Source organism: Megalops cyprinoides, chromosome 1 (assembly GCF_013368585.1).
Source record: "Megalops cyprinoides isolate fMegCyp1 chromosome 1, fMegCyp1.pri, whole genome shotgun sequence".
Classification (NCBI taxonomy): domain Eukaryota; kingdom Metazoa; phylum Chordata; class Actinopteri; order Elopiformes; family Megalopidae; genus Megalops; species Megalops cyprinoides.
The window spans coordinates 62,749,610-62,770,961 of NC_050583.1; the positions used below are offsets into that span (position 1 = coordinate 62,749,610).

The 21,352-nt window shown below is 46.2% G+C and overlaps 1 protein-coding gene across 3 annotated transcripts in view; it reads left to right on the forward strand.

Annotated features, from left to right (window-relative positions):
- The window catches only part of LOC118777782 (EH domain-binding protein 1-like), a 129,893-nt gene that overhangs the window by 60,774 nt on the left and 47,767 nt on the right, over positions 1–21,352 (forward strand). For all 3 annotated transcript variants that reach the window (XM_036528950.1, XM_036528942.1, XM_036528958.1), the window contains 5 exons: positions 8,899–9,077; positions 10,187–10,235; positions 14,594–15,502; positions 16,250–16,291; positions 16,702–16,848. In XM_036528950.1, coding sequence (XP_036384843.1) covers positions 8,899–9,077; positions 10,187–10,235; positions 14,594–15,502; positions 16,250–16,291; positions 16,702–16,848 — 1,326 coding nt within the window. The remainder of the gene's footprint in view (positions 1–8,898; positions 9,078–10,186; positions 10,236–14,593; positions 15,503–16,249; positions 16,292–16,701; positions 16,849–21,352) is intronic.

Sequence of the window (21,352 nt, forward strand, 5' to 3'; positions counted from 1 at the left end):
ACAGGTGTGTGGCCCTGTACCCAGGGGAGGCCGGCTCCTCTGCAGCACCCCCACCCCCCCCCCCACCCCCCCCAAAAGATCAATATTGCTCTTGTTGCCCCAGCCAGATCACCAGTGGAAAATATACCACTCCTTTAGGCCACTGCTGGTCCCTCCCACCCCCTTCCTGAATTGAAGTGGTCACTATCACATTTTAATTAAGGAAGTATGTTCTGTCATGGTAACAGGTAGGCATCCAGAAAGGGCTTCACCTAAAAAGTGTGTGAGTCCTGCTTTATTTGCTCAGGATGTGCATGTGTTTTGTGTGTGTGTGTGTGTGTGTGTGTGTGTGTGTGTGTGTGTGTGTGTGTGTGTGTGTGTGTGAGAGAGAGAGAGAGAGAGAGAGAGAGGGAGGAAGAAGGTGAACAAGGAAGGAGAAGAGCAGTGATAAGGCTTTCATTGTCTTGTAAGACAGGACTTTGGCTCAGTCAGGATGCTTCTGCAAACCGGGGTCTTTCTTCAGGAATTTGGTCTCAGGATTTGATTTGACTACAGTGACTGTTGTGTGGGTCAAATCTCTCGCTCTTATGCTATTATTTTATTAAGGGCTAGATGTCAGGGGAGATATTTTACCATTGTCTGATATGCTTTTTGATTTTCAGTCGACCAGCAATTTTCTGTACACCCCACTATTCATTAATATTTAGGTCTGTGGTTAATGTTTTACATAAAAGTGGGTAAAATAATTGAAAACATCATTCAGAGTGGTCACAGTAGTGTTTGAGGAGCTTTCAACCTGTTTTGGTAGTGGTTGAAGCTGTTGAAAACAATAATATTGGAGCTGAAGGGATGTGAGTAATGGCATAGTACTGAATTCGGCTTAGGGTGGAGAAAAAGAGCATTGCTGCTGTGTATTGATGTACTATATCCCTTAGAGGATGGCCTGCCGAGCTCTCTCCCCACTATTTCTTGCATTCTTGTTGTTATTACCAGTCTTTCTGCTCTTTCTGTTACCCAAGGGGCAGAAAGGGGCCCCCAGGCTGGCTCCTCAGATCGTGAGCTTTCTCATTTGGGTCCCGACCGCTCCGTCCAAAACAATTTTATAAGTGCCGGACGCCCTTGTCTCTCAGAGCCATCACTGAGCCGCCCTAGCATGAGAACCGACCAGAGAAGCCAGACGTCGGGAGCTTCCTGAAGACATGCTCACGAATGTGACCCACATGTCCTTGAATTTCTGAATAGTAAGAATGAAAAGGGAGTCATAATGGGTGTCTGGCCAGAGGTTCAAATTGCCTCACAACATCCTGTGAAATGTAATGTACGGACTTATGTTCGTTGAAGGCCTACCTCTTTTCCTGCTTGCTCATGCAAGATCTTCACTGTTACACAGTGGCACTGTTAAGGTGAAAAAGAGGAACAAATAGACTAGCCTTCAGGTTTTTGGCACTTTCCTCCTTTCCATCAGCCCGAGTGGTAACCATGGTGCGAGACGCCCTTCTCATCAGCCAGAGTGCGTCTGTCCCTCTCATCTGTCTCAGGCCTGATGGCTTTTGATTGCTTGAAAACTAGTGGCACTAAAGAATGTCTTTCAGAGCGCATCGATCACCCCACTCCGCCCACTTAGCGCACGCTTATGGACTTATCGATGGGGTGAGCTTACTTTGATCAAGCCCTTCGTTAGAAGGGTGACTTTGTAATTATTTTCATTTTAATTGCTTTGTGACTATCTCTGCTCCCATCATGCACGACTCAACGCCACCTGGACAATGGCGCATCCGTGTCAGGGCGGGGGTGAGGAGGGGGGGGGGGGGGGTCGTCTGCTTGTTGATTTTACCAGCAGAACATAATTCCAGAAGTACTTCCTTAATGAGTTTTTCTCCTGAATCTCTGATTAGTTGATAAACGCACACTTCATCAGATAGAGGGGTGAACTTCAGCACCCTTCATTTGTTGAAAACGGCACTTAAAGAGATCAATGCCTTGCAGATTTGGGATGGAATTTGCTTCTAAAGCCTCCTTTTCTCGGTGAGTTGAGAGATCAGGAAAGATTCATGGGAATTTGTTTTGATTATACAAATCTGTCATTGCTTCTTTTTTTTTTTTTTTTGGAGACTTGATGTTTCCTTCATGGTTGAAATTGTGCATAAACACTTTTTTTTTTTTTTCTTGCGGGCCAGAACGGCGGGCGGAATTTGAAAGATGCTTGTCTCTGAGAATTCGAGATTTTAAGAATCCTCTGCCTTTTGCAGCTGAACTAATTTGCGCAAGCGTGAGTGTGGGCAGCGGCAGTCTGTAAGACCGACTTCCGCCTCTCACGACAATCTTAAGCTATGGCTTACATGTTATTATCCGATGTCACTCATTCAAGCCCCAAACAGAGGGCGAAACGGTTTGTGTTTCTTGGTTCCCCTCAAATTTGTTTCATTTGTTCGTTCCTTGTAGTTTAAGCTCCCTCCCTTGATTTGACTCTCCTTGTGGAACAGGCCTCCGAGTAGAATTTAGTCATGCTGTTGCCATTGTGTAAGCCTGGAGTGTCAACTGTAAAAAGTGCGGTCTCTGACAGGATCACCAGTGTCCTTGTGAAATGCTTGTAAAATGAACTTACCTTAGATGGAATGGTAAATGACATGTTCTGTGAAGCAAAAAAAGGGAAGCAATTCTGCTGCTAAAACCTAATTTGCTACTTTTTCTCTGTTTTTCTGTAACTGTCCACTTCAGTTCACTGAAGCCTGTCTGTTAAGTTTTCTATGCAAGTGCTGAGTTGGCTGTAATCAGTCTGATACGACTTTGCTGGAGCTGAATTAACCGAAAGGGTCCAGCGCTAGACTTGATTTTTAAGCCGGATTTAGTTGTACCCGTTTGAAAAGGCTATACGTGATTAGACCGGAAATATGAGTTAGAATATCATAATGTCTTGGGCTGTTTAATAATTTGTTTCTGTAATACTCATCACTGCTCCTAGAGTTTCCCCCTTTGTCTCCCTCTTATTGTTCTGGCCTAGCTCCTGTGTCTCATGATTGAAGTTTTAATTGGACTTTTTCTGCTCGTGAAATTTCTAGTTGCTTGCAGTTTCTTTGGTAACTTGAACGCAGAAGCTCCGGTGAGACTAATTAGGTTTTTAATTTGAAGGTGTGATTAAGTAATTGAGAGCTTGGTCAAAGCAAACACCAGCAGAGACAGTACATGACAACCGGTGGTGTAAGAGATACCACGTTAAGGTTTTTTTATTGTTTTATTTTTATTATATTATTGTTTTATTGTTTTGTGTCGTCTTTGTTGAATTGTTCGAATTGTGGGAACATTTCCACAGTTAAACTTGGCTGGTTGAGAACAAAAAATTTGCAGTTGATGCAATTCATTTGCTAGTCTTTCCACACATTTTATGAGAGGGTAAAAAAAAAAAACTCACAGCCGTCTATTTTATGCTCCAGGTTGTCTGACAAACTTGTTTCTTTTGCCCAAAGTCATGCAGTCAGACGGATAAACAGAAATGCAAAATGTGCACAAGCATGAATTTGCGTTTCCGCGTCTGTTAAAGCGTGCTGTGCTGGGTAATGTTAGCGCATTGCTGAGTGTCATGCCTGAAGCCCAGCGAGAGGATTACAAGTTTCGAGGAGTAAGAGATTCAACACGTCCTCAAAGCTGACATCTGCTGACACCCTTTAAGGACTTAAAAGTGAGATGTTGGCACATTTAGATTCCTTTCTTCTTAAATCAGTTCCATTGTGTTCATGTTTGAGGTTGTGCAAGTTTACAATAACTCTTAATTTGCCCTAAAGTAAGCCCCAGCTAGCAACTAAACTGGGAGTAAATGTATTGAGTAGCTGTGAGGTGATTTTTTTCCTTAGCTTATTTTGAATATTATTTCAGTTAAAAAAGTGAATGCCTGTACAGACCTATGTATGAACTGAAACAATTATGGAGACGCATGGCCAACCCCGTTGTCACGAGAGCTCGTTTTCCAGCCGGCTCGTGTTTGGCTCCCCACCTCCCGGGCGAGAAATAACGTTCCGAGGTGACACGCCGGATGCGAAAACGGGGGAGGCTGAGCGGTTGCGGTTAGAGCAGCGGCGAAGGGGAAACCGAAACTGCAGCCAGCCGGATGCCATCTGATATTGAGGCTGTAACCTTTAAAGATTTAAAGCGGCACTCTGCGGAGCCTTTGAAGTGGGCATGCGAGGTGACAGGCGCTCCCGCGTCTGGTGGCAGCAGCCAGGGGAGGCCTCCGTGTGCAAGGGGGGGGCAGGTGTCACCGATAGCGACAGGGAACAATTCGGGGTTTGGGATGGGAGCCGGGCCAAGGCAGGCCGGTAGCAACAGTAACGGAGGTTCATTTTACATCATGTTGGCCCGAAGCAGCAAGCAGAAGAATAGCCGAGAAATACATTTTGCTTGCAAGATTGATTGATTGTTTTTGCATTCCACATTTTCTCTCTTGCCCCGTTTGCGTGAACCCAGGTCTAAGTTGTGTAGTACAGTTTACAATACGTAGCACACCTCCACTGGTGGTGTTGAACGTGCCACAGCACAATGCCTGGGTTCTGGCAAGTCAGACAGGACTGACAACCTGCTTTGGTGTTGGGGCCTCTCTCCTGCATTGTCGGATTTACACTGTTTTTACTTCCTGCAGCAGAGCTGAAAGAGACGCTGATCTGTTTACATAGTGTTATTGTTGGCCAATTATGACATGTTCAGAATGACTGTCATTTTTGTGTAGCTGGCAATAATCAAATCTGGAGCTCCTGTATTTAAATGGGCCCTGTTTGTGTGCTGGGTCTGACAAGACCTAATCCTTCCTAGAAGCAGAATGAGATGATGGCGGTGATATTATTGCCCAGATGGTAGTGATATCATGGGGAAGACCCTGATTTGCTAGATAAAGATAAATTTGTGGAATGCAAAAAAAAAATAATAATAATAAAAAAGGTCATTTTCCAACATAAGCCCTCCGGCATGGCTTGTGTTTGGCTGTAAAATTAATCTGTTCTTGGTGTCATTTTGTTTAAAATTTAGTATAATTATTAAGAGTAGGTAATCCCTGTGATTAAGGAGGAGGCAATTCAAATTGAGCAGGCTCCCATCCAGCATCTTCCTGAGGAAAAAGTGTCTTTTTTTTTCCTCCTTAAAGGAATTGAATTGTGAAATTCCCATTGCCATTCAAGGGCTGTAGTAATGAAAGAGTTAAGTTAGCATTGTTTTTTTTTCCCCACTGTTAAGTGCCAGAGCAGCGCAGCAAACGCTGACAAGTTAGTTGCCTAAAGTGCTTTTGCAGTTTTAAAGTGTGTTGTCATCTAATTGCTTTAATAGCACCTGCCCGGTAATCCCAAGTAATTATTGTGCTGAAATTAGACTGCTACTTTTAGCATCTCTTCAAAGGGAGTCCTGCCTCAGGTGTGTCGCGCGCTCTCAGAAGAGGAGCCCGATGTGACTAGACTGTCACGCTCTAAATGGAGGAGCTGGGTTGTGAGCAGTGTAACACTGTCTCGGAGGAGGAGCAGTATATGAACAGTGTAACACGGTCTCGGAGGAGGAGGAGCAGGATATGAACAGTGTAACACGGTCTCAGAGGAGGAGGAGCAGGATATGAACAGTGTAACACGGCCTCAGAGGAGGAGCACTATATGAACAGTGTAACACGGTCTCGGAGGAGGAGGAGCAGGATGTGAGCAGGGTAACACAGTCTCGGAGGAGGAGGAGCAGGATATGAACAGTGTAACACGGCCTCAGAGGAGAAGCACTATATGAACAGTGTAACATGGTCTCGGAGGAGGAGGAGCAGGATGTGAGCAGGGTAACATGGTCTCGGAGGAGGAGGAGCAGGATATGAGCAGTGTAACACTGTCTCGGAGGAGGAGCAGTATATGAACAGAGTAACACGGTCTCAGAGGAGGAGCAGTATATGAACAGTGTAACATGGTCTCGGAGGAGGAGCAGTATATGAACAGTGTAACACAGTCTCGGAGGAGGAGGAGCAGGATATGAACAGTGTAACACTGTCTCGGAGGAGGAGGAGCAGGATATGAACAGTGTAACACGATCTCGGAGGAGGAGCAGGATATGAACAGTGTAACACGGTCTTGGAGGAGGAGGAGCAGTATATGAACAGTGTAAGGCAGTCTCGGAGGAGGAGCAGGATGTGAACAGTGTGACACAGTCTTGGAGGAGGAGGAGCTGGATGTCAGCAGTGTAACACTCTCAGAGGAGGAGGAGCAGGATGTGAACAGTGTGACACAGTCTTGGAGGAGGAGGAGCTGGATGTCAGCAGTGTAACACTCTCAGAGGAGGAGGAGCTGGATGTGAACAGTGTAACACTCTCAGAGGTGGAGGGCAGGCGAGAGGCATCTTCTCCCCTCTGGTGTGCTCCACTGGGCCTGCAGAACGTTTCATCAAAGTGAATCGGTGGACTGCTCCCTTATTGGATTTGGAGTGGGCCCTTCAATAAAAAGAATGAATTTAACATAATTTAATAGTAAAAAGCAAGGCCGCAAGCCCAGTGATCCATAAACACTACTGCGATGAGGTCATCTTTTCAAGATACGCACAAAATCAGCTCTCAGTCTAACAGTGTAAAATGATAAATTACAATTGTAAAATAAGGAATAATAAGGCCGAGGCAAGATTTGAAACAGTACCTTTTAGTGTGGCCCACAAAATTATATTAATATTTTAATATTCTTATTTCTGACACCTAAGACCTTGAATTGCATTTTTACCGTGAGTGAAAATCAAGAATTTATTCATCAGTGCTGGCATGGCTGGAGAGTGGAATATTTCAGAAGTCATAAAAATGACTTCCGTTACTTTGCTCAAGAGGGTTTTCTTTTTGGTATAGCTGTGCTCTGTAGGACTTAAAGATGCCGATTGTTTATACACATGAATATAAATTTAGCTCAAAAATGCTTTAAATTAATAATACTCCATATAACTTGAGGAAGATCAGCAAGGTGGTCAGCCATTTGAAGTGGGAGGGAGTGCAGGTCCAATAAGAAATTAAAGCACTGCAAAGATGAAGAGGATCAGAGCATGGGTCTCACAGAGGAAGGAGAAAAGCAAATCTATCTCCCTCTGGTTCCATCTCCCGCTCGCTCTCTGTGTCTCACTCCCCATTGCTATCCGCTGTTCCATCTCTCCTCTTCCCTCTCTCTCTGCACTCAGGGATTCGCAGTTACCTGCTGTCCTCCCCCGACACCCCCCTTCAGTTTCCCTCTCTCCCTAGCGGTCCTGAGGGCAGGGGCGTTGTGGAAGAGTGGGGGGGGGGGCGGGCTAGGTGAAGGATAAAACGGCTCTCTGGTGCGGTGCTTGGGTCATGTGACAGGGACCCAACATCTGGCGCACGCTTTGCCCTCCCGGGCAGCACACGGAGCCCCCCGGGCAGAGCGCTCAGCCCGCCCCGCCCCACCCCCTCCCTCCCTCCAGCCGGCCGGGGGCCCGCAGGGCTCGGCAGGGCCTGTTTACTCATCCACCACCCTGTCATCTCGACCGCTGTCCCCCCCCCCGGCTCTCCCCACCGCTGACACCGCTTGCAGCTCTGCGGCTTTCCCCGTGCGCGGCTGTCTGTTTGTTTATAGCCAACAAGCTCTCCTAATTGGCCTTTAATTCATAAATCATCAATCATGGTAATGACCCCCCCCCTCCCCTCCTTTTTTTTTTCAAATCACTCAGCCACCGCTTTTGCAAGGTCTTTAGACGGCCAACAGGGGGCGTTGTTAGGCTGCTGCTGATATTTTTTTGACTGGCCAGCAGATCTTTGGGCCCTTGATCACAGGGCTGTCAGCGTAACCCTTCCTCTACTGATGATAGAGGGAGATAACAACTGAGTGCAATTTATTTCTCAGGCGCATAGCTTTTGTATTACAAAAACTCGAACCCCGAGGGTGTTTTTTTAGAGGACCCTGGCTATCTGTGTTAGCACACATTCGTTTGTGTTCATCTTACTGTCACTGATTGTTTTAAAGTCTGCGGATATGAGTGTTTCAATTAAAAAGCAAAAATTAGCCCGTGCTCAGATGTTTTTGTGCCGTAACGAGATTACACATGCAGGATTCATGCTCCTAGGGAAAGACCAGCATCTCCAAGTGCTCTGGGTTTTATTGGGCTTAAAAGCTCAGCTCTGAGATGTTCACGTTCACTAATGCCACACTCGATAAGCCTTCAAAGCCAGAGGTAATTAATACTATGTTGACATTATCCATGACTATGTGCTGGGTTTAACATATGACCTCTCATTAGGAAGTGCGTGTATTGCATCTGTGTGTTCTCATAAGTCCGTATTCATTAGGATGTTAACCCCTATTTTGTCTAGATTAAGTACAGTATAGCCTCAGGCTGATAAGTGTTCTCTTTATTACAGTTAAATAGCAACGATATTGTGGTTTAATGTACAGAGGTCAAAATGAGGGGGGAAGAAATAATTTTGTGGCTCCAGTGAGGTAACTTTAATGGCAGTATTGAATTGCTAGTGATGTGAGTTTTGGAATGCGAAAGGAGTACTGAACTATTTCAGCAAAACCCAAGTGTTTGCCATAAAAACAACAAACATGGTCTGAAAAAGCTGGGGTTTGTAGTAGATGGCTGAAGTGGATGACCACGGCAGAAGTAGCACATGAAAGAGAACCCGCTGTAAAAAGGAGAGGGAAAAGGTCTGAGGCCTGTAGGCCTGTAGGCCTGGTCTGTCGAGTGCAGTTGTTATGAACAGACTTGCACGTGTAGATCCCAGCTCTAGACCCAGTGGTCACAGGCTGCTGTTCCGCCTGCAACTCTAGTGCCCTCAGTCATCCCATGAGTGATTGCTTCTTAACAGCCAAACAGACTTAATTGGATGATTTCTTCATGCGATTCTTTTTTTGAATTTGGCCTGATTTTTTACCTCTCTCTGTTCTTTCTCTCTCTCATCGCCCCCCCCCCCCCCCCCCCCCCCAGCCGAGCCCCATACCCAGCCCGGTCCTGGGCAGGAAGCCCAACGCCAGCCAGTCACTGCTCGTCTGGTGCCGGGAGGTGACCAAGAACTACCGCGGAGTGAAGATCACCAACTTCACCACCTCCTGGAGGAACGGCCTGGCCTTCTGCGCCCTGCTGCACCACTTCCGGCCCGACCTCATGTGAGCCGAGGAGCCCGAGAAAGCACCCCGAGGGGCTAACGCACACACTTGTTCAGACACACGCCCGTGCATACACAGACGTGCAAACACGCACGTCCGCGCACCACCCTGAATCTCACAATCAGTGACACGTACACCTCCGTGCACACAGAAGCGTTCTCGCTCACTCATTCAGATACACACACTCGCACCAACGTGGGCGAGTATTTGCACAAAAACACAGCGTGGACAGTTTCATGAGAGGTTTTCCAAAAATCAAGAATTGACGTTGGGGTCAGTCATAATATATGTTTGACATTGATGTGGATACTTCAAAACTGAAGAACTGCAGTCATCCATTGAACTTGTCATGAGAGTAACGTTGCCTTTTTAATAGTTTAATGGGATTTTAACACTGCTTAAAATTCTTCTTAAGGTGGTTCGATATCAGACACATACAAATCCAAATGATATGTGTATACATACTGTAAGTGTAAGGCACAAGTCCAAATGGTGAGTGTTCTCTAGGAATGCTTCAGGGTTGAACATCAACATTGATGCAGACGTGGTAGTCAAACCAGCTGTGCACAGTGGATCCTGTGAAAAAGGACTCACAGTATGAAATATCTGTGTAATCCGTACAGCTCTCTGCGCTAACAGGTTGTAGGTGAGGAGAATAATAGCATATGGGTGGAGCCAATTTATTGCTTTTGCCATTCCAATCAAACTTATTGGTTTGTGTTTTCTCCTTTTTTGTCCTGTTACCCATCTCATCCAGCTAGTTGTCAGTGGGAAGGTTTAAGAAGAGACCATGTCAGTGTTTAAATACGATGAGACAAATAACACAGGCCTCTGGTGCACGCCTGTCAGTTTCTATTTTTGACCTGAACGTTTACAATTTACAAAGTGAAGAGTGAGGAAGATGAAATGGAAGTGCTCATCTGATCATGTGGCTAGCTGTGCTATTTGCTTATTTTCCACTCATCTTTCTGTTGATTGCGCAACTGTGAAATTGCACGTTACAGTACGAGGCCGTTAAAGATCGCATTTATGAATTTGCAATTTCTATGCATCAGACCCGTTTTACCGAAACCTATGACAATTCACGCTGCTCTGTCTCCTCCACCCAGTGATTACAAGTCCCTCAATCCTCAGGATATCAAAGAGAACAACAAGAAGGTGAGAACCGCTTCTCTCTCTCTCTCTCTCTCTCTCTCTCAGTTGTCAGTTACACACGCATTTCTCTTTATGTGTTTGTACAGTGTTAATCCCTGAAAGGCAGGTAAGCCGTTTTGTTTTGGCTCTCGCCCCCGTCCGGGGTTTTGATAATTGCGGCTCGCGGGAGGACGCTCCCCTGCTGCTGCAGATGGAACAGGGTGTTACGAGCGTTACTTTCCCCTTTACTCCTGCGCCCCTCCTCGAGAAAACGGGGGGGGGGGGGGGGATAGTCACCTGGGAACGGTCTGATAGCATCATAATTTAAACCCTGCAGCGAATGGACTAAGCGGCTTCTCGCCGGTGGGAGCGCGTTTTCCGCGAGGTCCCGGGAACATTTGCGTCCCCTTCTTTGGGCCATGAAAAAGCTGGTTATGGGAGTTTTGTGGCACCGGTGGAGGATCGCTGTAATCCAGTTTAGAGCCAAACATTTGCGTTCAAAGCATTTCCGGACACCTCCTTTTCTGTTTTCTTTTTTTTTTTCCCCTCCAGCTTTCTTGTCACTTTTTCCCCTCCTTTATCGTCCTCGGCTCCTCCATTGGGAAATATTCTGTGAAATGTCCACGACGAATAGGCTTTCTGGATATCCGCTTGAGTGGGGAAGGAGTGCTTCACTCGCTCAGTAAACTGCTATTTTACAGCTGAAAGAGGTTATCTGTCACTTTGGCGTATTTTTATTGTGTGGCCCCGTTCATACCAGTGTAAACGTGCATTTCAGTGAATGTGCACTCCACATTGTATTCGTCTTCTTATTTTGGTCAGACTTCTGTCACAGGAAGCAGCAATAATATCAAACGCAGTTGCGGTGCTAAAATGACAATTAACCTTTGAGTAAACTGTATGTCAAATTTGATTAGTTGAAAATGTAATTACTCTGTGGTACAGAAATAGAAGAGTACTTAACCTATGGCAACAACTGGGGATATTAAAGTAGTTCTTATATTAGATCTATTTGAACATTTAAATGGAAATAAATTTAGATTTTGCCTGTTACTCTAATAAAGTAACTCATTATTTGAAAAGCGACCAGATGTGTCCCAAATTAAGAGATGTGACACAATAAATGCACAGACTTGCTGTATTTTTGCAGATGTATACTATATACTATAGTGTGTGTATTAACATGTGTGTATACACACACACACACACAATCCACCACTATGTAGATATCTTCTGTGACAAGGAAGGATGGAAATAGCTGTATATGTGTATATGCACAGTAGACATGTGTACCTGATGTATGTGTGAGCAAGCAGGTTCCTTTTGGTAGGAGTGTGTTACCCCAAAATGTGTACACAAAGCCAAAGAGATAACACAAAATGCAGTCCCTCTTTAATTCCTGTACACTGTTCTCTCCTTTTCCTACGTGCGTCAGATCTGAAGTGTATCACTGATAGCCTCCTACGCTTTGCCCTCAGAGAAGGGAGTGCATTGTCCATAGTGCGTTCCCCCCCCACTACCCCCCGTCCCCCTTGTCTCCATCCCCTGTCATCATCACTGTTGCCCCCCCCAGCCCCCTGAGCCTGACAGCTACATGGGATATCTGGGTAGCTCCCTGCAGGTTTATTTCCTGCGCTCACACGACTCTGACTGATAACCCCCGGTGCCCCTGTTTGGGCTGAATGCCACGTGAGTAACAATGGCCCCGCGTCGGAGGCCCATGCAGATGCGGAGCGCCTTCCACGGTTTTTTTTTTTTTTTCTCCCCTCCTCTGCCTCCCCAATTAGGCCAGCACCCGGGGCTTGAATGACAGAGCGCTCCCGGTATCTGGTAAACGGAGAGGCTGGTTAAGGCCGAGTCACAGGTGACTGCTGCAGGGGCAGGAAAGGTTAAGGGCCTGCCCTCTTCAGGGGGAGGGGGTGGGGCAGGCCGGTGTTGAGAGGGGAAACCAGAGGCCCGTGCTGTTTGTCCACGTCTCAGACGGTGATTGCCATCAGATACTCGTGCTCTCTTCCTTAGTAATGATTTTTATAATCCTGGACTCAATTGAAATGCACTCTGATAGATTTGAACAATCAATTCTGATGGGGATGGAATAGCCTCAGTTTCATGGGCTGTAAGCTGTAAACGATCTGTAATCACAGAATTAAAAGGGCGTGTGTGCGTGCGTGCGTGCGTGCGTGCGTGCGTGCGTGCGTGCGTGCGTGCGTGCGTGCGTGCGTGCGTGCGTGCGTGCGCGTGCGCGAGCGTGTGTGTGTGTGTGTGTGTGTGTGTGTGTGTGTGTGCGTGTGTGCGTGTGTGTGTGTGTGTGGGGACATGCGTGAGGAGGAGTGGAAGAAGTAATTTCCCAGGATATCTGATCTATGCGAGTATGTTACTGTCCAGTATAATTAGGAAATGTTTAGAATATAGCCTCTGGCTTTGTTGCTGAGTGACGGCAGTTGATGGATGTCAGTCACAGTGAAGGGGCACTTTTCAGAGCTGGCTAAGCCAGTCAGAAACAATGTGCTCTTCAGCACACTCTCAGGGGCTTGGGGGGCAGGTGGGGAGGTGGGACACAAAAATCGCTCTGTTGGGACTGAGGGCCGTGATTACAGGGGATGTGTCAAATGCAGAAACTTTCTGAGAAAGCAAACAAAAATGCGGCGACCATTCATGGATATCGATGCCGGTAAGATTACTAAATAGAATTCTGTTTTCGAAAGCATTCAAGAGAAAAAAAAAAAATAAAGCATTCCAGCCCGTTCAACTTCCAGCACAAACCATATATTGAAATAAGCACCGAAAGCACTTGTTCTTTTTTTTCCTCCCCTATTGAGATGCCAGCTTGTGGCTCTCTTTGGGAGAATACACTCAGTAAGGGGAGAACAATAAAAACACACTTTGCTCCTCTGAGAGTGTTAGAAACCCAATCAGGGCCCTTGTCGGCCCCCTTCTCTTTCTCTCTCTGCAGAAGGCGAGCGAAAGTGAAAACTTTAAAGGGAGCGCGGTAACAGCACACTTCTCTTTTCTCCTTTTCTTTTTCTTTTTCCACTGTCCTTACTTTACATTTCACCCTGCATAAAGGTCTCTTTCGCAATGGCCATTGTTCGCGCCATGAAAGCTGAGCCCAAAAAAAGAATGCGAAGGGACGGAACGAGGAAAAAAAAAAAGTTGTAATTAATTGTAAATTGAGAATCGGCTTACCTCGATTATTCAAGGGGGAGGGGAAAACTTGATAAACCTGCCGATCCGAAATGTCAGGCCCCTGAGACAACAACAACGGTGTTCGTCAACAGGTTGAAATTACGGATGCTATCAGCTGGCTCTAGATACAAGCCGTGATACTGGGGGAGGGGGCGGAGGCGGGGGGGCTTGAAGGGGGGTCTTGTAAACCCAGGAGAGTGGAAACTTGGCGTTTTTTGCTGCTTTTTTCTTTTTTTTTCGTTATGAGACCGTCAGTCTAATGGATGCTCTGGGATTGAGTTTTGCTCCTTGATTACGTGCCTGTATTTTTCATCAGCAAAAATCGTGGCAATTACACAGGCATCAGAATTGAGCAGGTTGATGTGTGGTGATAAGGTGCAGGACGGATTAGTTTAGTGTTTCTTTATATCTCCCTTATCTCGGAGAACCATCCTTGACATTCCCTGTCACTGCGGACACGTCCCAGTGGTTCCTGATTGTCCTATTCCAGATCCAGTCAGACATAGCCAGCTCCTCCGGCCTTGAACCCCGGGCACCTGTTTAAACATGGCCGCTGGGGGTGGACCTGTCTCACCGCTTCACTTTAACATTTTTCATACATATCCCTTAATGATGAACCAGAAGCAATGGGGGACACAGACAAACGCAGTCCCAGTTTGTGTACAATGAACAAGGCAGTTGTTGTCAGGGAAGATCATTGTAACTCCAGCAGTACTGGTTAAATGTGAGCTATCAACACCTATCTGCTTTCACTTGTTGGATTAAGGGCTTGCCTCTGATGTCAATATGTCACCATCTTTTGAGGCTCAAAAATGCCAGTTACACTCTTTGGGCTGTGTATTTTGACTGCCTCCACAGTATGAGCTGTTTATTGATTTCTAAGTTTATTGTTTATTATTGTCTGTTGTTTCTGTGTTGTTGATAATGTATAAAGTTTTCTATATTTAGCATCACTGTTGTCATTAATGATATATACAAATTGGTTATAAAAATATATGGTAAAAACAAAACGAGGAATGGAAATGTGTTACTAGCTTGCTGTAATACAGGTGTACAGTGAGTCTTATTGTGGCTTCAGCAGTGCTCAAAAGCTGAAATGCTGTATTTATCAATAAATTATCACAGTTGGGATCAGTGGTTGTCAGGCATTAGATAGGCTCATAGTAATGTACAGTCCCTGTTCCTCTTTGTTCAAGGCATATGATGGCTTTGCCAGCTTGGGCATCTCTAGGCTTCTGGAGCCCTCAGACATGGTGTTGCTGGCCATCCCTGACAAGCTGACTGTCATGACCTACCTGTACCAGATCCGAGCCCACTTCAGTGGCGAGGAACTCAACGTGGTCCAGATCGAGGCCAACAGCAGCCGCAGCACATACAAAGTGGGCGACTTTGAGACGGACACAAACAGCTCCATCGACCAAGACAAATTTTATGCCGAGCTCAATGACGTCCACCGAGAGACTGAGGCAGAGCCCATTGCCAGCGCTGCCAACGGGACGAGCCAGCCAGGAGGACCCAAGGAGGACGTGCCGGGTGTTGGCATTTCTGCCGGTTGTGTCGCTGTCTCAGCTTCAGAGGAGCCTTCAGGAGGCCGAATCCCATCATTACCAGCCCTTACCTCCGTTCCCAGGCAGGGATCATCACCGCCCAGTTTGTCTAGGACCTCTGACCCTGACCCAACCCCAAGACCTGCTCTGAAGTCTGTGGGTGGCATGGTGGGGGGTGACGTCACTGACGTGGCACAAAGCCCGCCGGCACCAGGCAAACGGACGCTACTGAAGGTGAACACTCTGGACCTGAGTGACCTGGAGCCCAGGGCTGAGGAGGGTAGGAGAAAACTAGAGGGTGCGTCTCCCCCCACAAGCTGCGTTGAGGGGGACAGGGAGAGAGCGGGGGCAGGCCAGCTGGACGGCAGGGGGCTGGACCCTGGCTCCCCCACTCACAGGGCAGGGCCCCCCGCGCCTCACAAACTGGGATTCTCCTACAACAGGGATGCAGACCTCATCAAAAAGAAAAGGGCCAGCCTGCGGCACTCTGAGTCCGACTCCACCGCCGACACCAGTGCCCATCACAACCATGCAGACACATCCCCCAAGCACGGCCAGGTACTCATCTTCGTCTGCTACAGTGATACTTCCCTCTGTGGGACATGCTACGATGGAGCAACTGTCACTCATAAACATTTAATTTCACATACACTGAAAACCCAGACGGAAAGTAAAAAAAAATAGCATGCCAGCCATTTCGTTGTAGTTAGTTGTCCCTGCATCGATAGCGGTGCTTGCCTACACAGACGGATATATCTGATCGGGCCTCTCATCCGTTTCGCCTCACTGGAGAATTTCCTTGACTGAGTCCCTGTTTATCAGCAAGGCATTTAGGACTTTGAATTGCAACAGTGATTCAGCAAAATCTTGATCGATTTCATGTCATTTTATTTGTCCAATTTGGCAAGCATAGCAGTGGAGCGCACAAGTCAGACACCATGCCGGTGTGCCATGTCCCAAAGTTTACTAATTCTGTGTACCTGTTAGATAAATCTATCCTCGCGCATGGATTACTGCCGATGTGAGTCGCGATAGTGTTCCATTAGTGGAGGAGAAGGTGTCTGTGTTGTCATAATTCACAGAAAGCCTGATAGTCAGGAATCTGGTGATCACTGGGCCTGGTAATCCTTGTAATGAGAAAATATTTGCGATGACAAAAAAAAAAAACATTTATTTCCTGTTGAAACATTAAAGATAGATCCCAAGTATAAGATTGAAAAATGCCATTTTGGAATCCTACTAAAATATTCTCTTTTTAAAGCCTTGCTATTCAGATTCTTAAAGTGATACTTCTGTGTTTTTCAGCATATGGTGACTGTTCAGAAATCTAATGCTGCAGAAGAAAAGGTAGGAAATACCAGTTCACACTAACCACATACATGCTGAATATCTTTCGAAGTGCTCACTATTAGAAATTCTGGTGTTTTAGTACTTAAATCTCCCCAGAAAATGGGAAATGTTGATTGCAATATTTTGGTCACCTCTATTTAATACACATTTAAATATTTACTGTATGCACTTTTGTAAAATGAGTGCAACTGAGAAACATGCATACATGGGATAAAAGTAGGTGTCTTATATTTTGTACATATGGAAATGATGGAAAGTGAAGCATGGCTTGAAATATAACTTCTGCGAACAGGCCATGAATCAACCTTCATTCTACCATCCCACTATTTCTGCCGCAGTTCTGTGTTAGTAGCATGGGTGGAACCCTAAGCTCAACTCCCATCTACCTCTGGTTCCATGCCTGACAGAAGGTGCAGTCGCGTCAGGAGGAGCTGAAGGAAAGAGCCAGGCTTCTCCTGGAGCAGGCCCGACGAGATGCTGCCCTGAAGGCCGGAAACAAGCACGTGGCCAACGCCCACTCCGCTGCCCCGCCCCGCCCCACACACATCACTGATGTAAGTAAGAGGGGGTAGGGGCGTGGTCACCATGGGCACTGTTCATCGTAGGGACTCTTCTGTTGCATTAGTATATGTACACATCTACTGCAGAACAGGGGAGGCCACCTCCCCCTCCCTCTTTTTCGGAGCAAATGAATCTGTCCCAGCCATGAGGGGAAACCTGCTGGGTTTCTCATATGAAGGGTAAATTAGATAACTGCTAGAGAGAACACGCTTGCCTCCGCGCATAATCTGCAGTCACACTTAATGTGAACCGTGCTGCACCCGCCAGTAATTAGGGTGATTAGCCTAACGCGCCGTTTACTGTCATGCGTCCCATAATGGCTTCTTGATATTTCAAGCATCACGTCATGGCGATATTAAAGAAAATGGAAGAAGTACAGGGGGGGAAAAAAAGGCAAATTACAGAACATACATATGAAGTAGTGAACTCCCTTTGCTTTTGTCAGTGTGTTGTTTTTTTTTTTCCCCCTGGTGAGGGGAATATGCCAGGAGCTTAATTCAGTCACAATGGCAATGGCAGGAGCTACAGGAACAGTGTGTGAAGCCTGTGTTTCTGTGTATGCGCAATGTGTGTTTCTTAACCTGCCAGAGTTGTCACTACTTTGAGTATGAATGTGAGCATAAGTGTGATCCTCGATGCAAGCACGAATATTAGTATGAATGTGCGCATGAATACGTTCCGGCATGTGCGTGATCCCGTTTCCTGTCCCTCCTCTTGGCACTTTAGTACTGTAGCATGGGCTCCTTGTCTCAGTATTGCAGGTATGCTGTTGCCTCCGCAGCGACACAGCGGAAAGGGAAACACAAGTCAGTTTTCTGCACCTGTCCGTGCGGTACACTTTCCAGCTTCCTTTTCACACCTCCTCATTGGCCCCTCTTCAGTGGCAGAGTCCACTGAGGATGGCCGGTTTGGAGGTTTTCTAAAGTAGCATTATATGTTTCCCAGGCCTATTGAGAATGTCTCTCTCTCTGTCTGCATGTATTTAACTTTGGTAGGACTGAACAAAATTGTCCTTTTCCCTTTCATTGCCTTAAAAGTCATTCTCTTATTATTTTTTTTTCCACCCACATATTGTATTGATACCCTAAGCATGACTGGGAGATCTGCGACACAAAATAAAAATGGTTGACTGAGCACAGAATATAGAGGGTATATAAAGCCTGAAGTTGCACAAAAATGGGATGTTCAAATCCACATAATCGCTTCTAACCTTCTACATTGCTTTCAAAAAAAATTGCGAAATTTGCCAGCTCCGGCATCGAGAGTCACAACGAGGGATTTCAGAAATTAAATGAATACCTTTTGGTAATAAAATATCTAAAACGCGACAGCTTTGCGCTGGCATTTGTTTGCCCTGTGAATTTTAAAAGGAATTGGGATGCCCTTGAATTAAGTCTTTTGAACGCAAGCCCACGGAATACCATTTCGGCATTATCTAGAAATGAACGACAACCTCCGAGACCAACCTGTGTAAAATCCTCTGAAGAGGAATAACATTTTAAATTTAACTGGTGTGAAATTTTCAAAGCTTCCGAACTCAGTTTTTTGCCTCGCGCTCAAAGTCGTCTCCTCGGCTGTAAGAGGGAGGCATCTTTTATCCCAGTCAGGAAGGTCTTTTCCTCTAAATTGCTCCACTTTTGTCCCAAAGGCTTCTTTCCCAAGGACGACTCTAATGAGGCCGCAGTGCATTAGCGCAGCGAAATATTGAATTGTTTCAGTTTTAGAAAGCATTGATCAAACAAATCCCCGCCTCGCTGGGCTGATAATTGTTAGCGATTTAGATTAGATTACTAGATGTCTTGTTTTGATTGCTAAGAAAAATCGCTGCCAACATGTCATCGCGGGGGTGGCCCTGCCGGTTCTATCTCTCTAAGTGGCGACTTTGTGGTTTAGCATGCATAAGGAGTATTTTAATTAAATTAAATCTGACTTCATTCTTCCAGGGCAATCGTGGTTGTGTGGGAGCAAAAGGGAGAGCAGGCTTTGGGGATGGGTGTGTCGAACGCCGGACTGAGTTTAGACACAAGCCACCAGCACAGCAAAAGAGTAAGAAGCCGCTATAAGGGGGCTGAAGAACGAGGGGGGACGTGATCATGGGAACGGGGGTGCTTGCGGTGGAAGTGAACACTGTGCGGAGGTGCTGGCCAGCTCGGCTGCGATTCATCCGGCCGTGCCGGCGCGTTCCGCTCGGCCCCGCACTCAAAAGCACCTTCAAACCCTCCCTCCACGATTGGGATCAGAGGCTCGCTCCTGCCATGCCCTTCCCATGTGCCACCCTAATTGCGTCCCGTTGTGCTGGGCCGGTACCCCTGTCTTCTCTTTTTGATGTGAGTTCACTAATTTCATTTTTTATTTTTTTTTGGTCTTCCAACGCAATCTGCAGTGTTTTTGAGCGCCGTTGCGCCACTTTGATAGTGGCGCAACAGTATTAATTGTTTTGTACTTTTCTCGGGCCGCTCCTCCTAGGTGGTCTTCATAATCTATTAGAACTTTTAGCCAGATCCCTTGTAATGTCATGCCCCCTGCTGAAAGCAAATTGGTAATTAATGAACAGTCATAAAAAGCCCTCCCCATAGCCCTCTTAAATTTCACTTACTTGGAAGGGTTCTGTATCTCGCCAGTAGCAGTGGTTTGAAAAAAGGAAAAAGAAAAAAAAAAAACCCACAAATGCTGGGGCTGGAGAATGCTTTCTCTTGCGGACTCTGCGCTCGGTAAGGCCAAGTGGAATTTTAAAAGGGGGAAAAACATAGCAGAGACCCAGGCGAGTGAAAACGTTCTTCCAGATCTCCTCAGCCATTAGCAGATCAGGACAGCAATTTCACAGAGCTCTGGCCAGGGTAATTAAAGTGGCGAGCGCTGCGGAGTCGTGAAGGCACGCTCAAGTGCGGGAGAGTCCAGGTGAGCTTCCTCGTGTTCAGTGGGACGTTATGATTAGTTTAATTGGGCTGTGTTTGATTTTCACCGACGCCCCCCCCCCCCCCCCCCCCCCTGCTCCAGCCCCCCCTCGGTGGCAGTGTGGTGACTTCTCAGAGCTGTCTGTGACCCTCACTGTCAAAGTGAGGGACAGAACAAACCTTTGAACCCTCGCTCCGCCCTCGACCTTCCTGCACACCCCTCCAACTTCATTTAATTTTTACATTTGGTTAATTTATTCATTTATCTTTGAGGGGAAACATGAAGTTTCTCATGCTACTCTCCTTTCTGACTCTCCCAAAACTAGAAGACAGATGCCTGTCGCTCTCCTGTTTCACACAAAATTGAACTTTCACATTGTCGACATAATTTGACATTCATCGGGTGACTTTCTCCTTTAAGAATCTGCCAAGACGTCATGTGGATTTTTAAGTGAACGCTGTGAGTTTTCCATTCAGGGTCTTTGTGTTCGCCTGTTTTTTTTTTTTTATTATTATTATTAAACCTCTGGAGATTTTAATCCTAACGGGAAGGTTGGTTGTTGGATAATAGTGATTAAAAAAAAAAAATAGAAAAACGATGTAGTATCAATTGGTGTAACTTGCAGGCTTGAAATTCAAATTTAAATAGGCCAATTAGGGCACCAGACCTCCCAGCTAACTCGCCAGTTTGGTTGAGCACCAACAAACACGCCAAGGACCCCATTATCTTCTCTTCTCTTCAAAGGCAGTGAAGCAATTTTTTTTCTCTTTTAAACACTACATTTTAAAATGCTAATATCACATGTTCTCTGTCTTTCCCTGGCCGCCCCCCCCCCCCTACCCCCGTCTTTCTCAGCATTCGAACTGCAGTAATGGTTTTCTTGCATTGCTTCTTTTTTTCCACTGTTGTGCCTTTTCTCTTTTTTGTCCCTCTCTTTGTTGGAGATTCGGCCTTAATGAAACCGAATAGTTTGCCGGGAATCCGGGCCTGAGCATCGGGGTGTTTCATGCCGCCTCGTCAGTTGATGTCCGTGAATTGGCTTGAACTGAGATCAAAGGGCTCCTCAAAATTGAGAATCTGCTTGAGAGACAGCTCCTTGTATGGCTCCACAAGGGCTGATCAAGCCATCAGCGCCGGACGCACTGGGCCTGTCTTCATGCTTCCCTCCCAAGTCTACGGCGGAGCGATTTGTCATTACTGATTGCGGTGGGATTTTTTTTTTTCGCGTGTGTGTTTTTGCTCTCCTCTGGTTTTTTTTTTGTAGGAGAGAGAGCGCCTGACTTGTAGTCAAAAGTCGGCTTCCCACGCTGTTGAATGATTCAAGAGTAATATTGTGTTTGCAAAGTCGGTACATTTTCAATGCCTGCAAAAAAGCAGACAATTTTGTGCAAAAAATTACAAGCACAAAGTGCAAATGTTTTGGTCAAACAGACTTTTAGTGTGATACAATTAGAGAGCACCTGGCCGTGTGAGTAATGTGATGTAACAGAAAAAAATGCATTATGCATTTAAAGCCTAGATTTTCTGCTTTGGCCATAAAAAATACTTGTGTAATACGGTTCATTGCTCTTTGTGCTTATTAGAAGAAAAATGCTTCCCAGG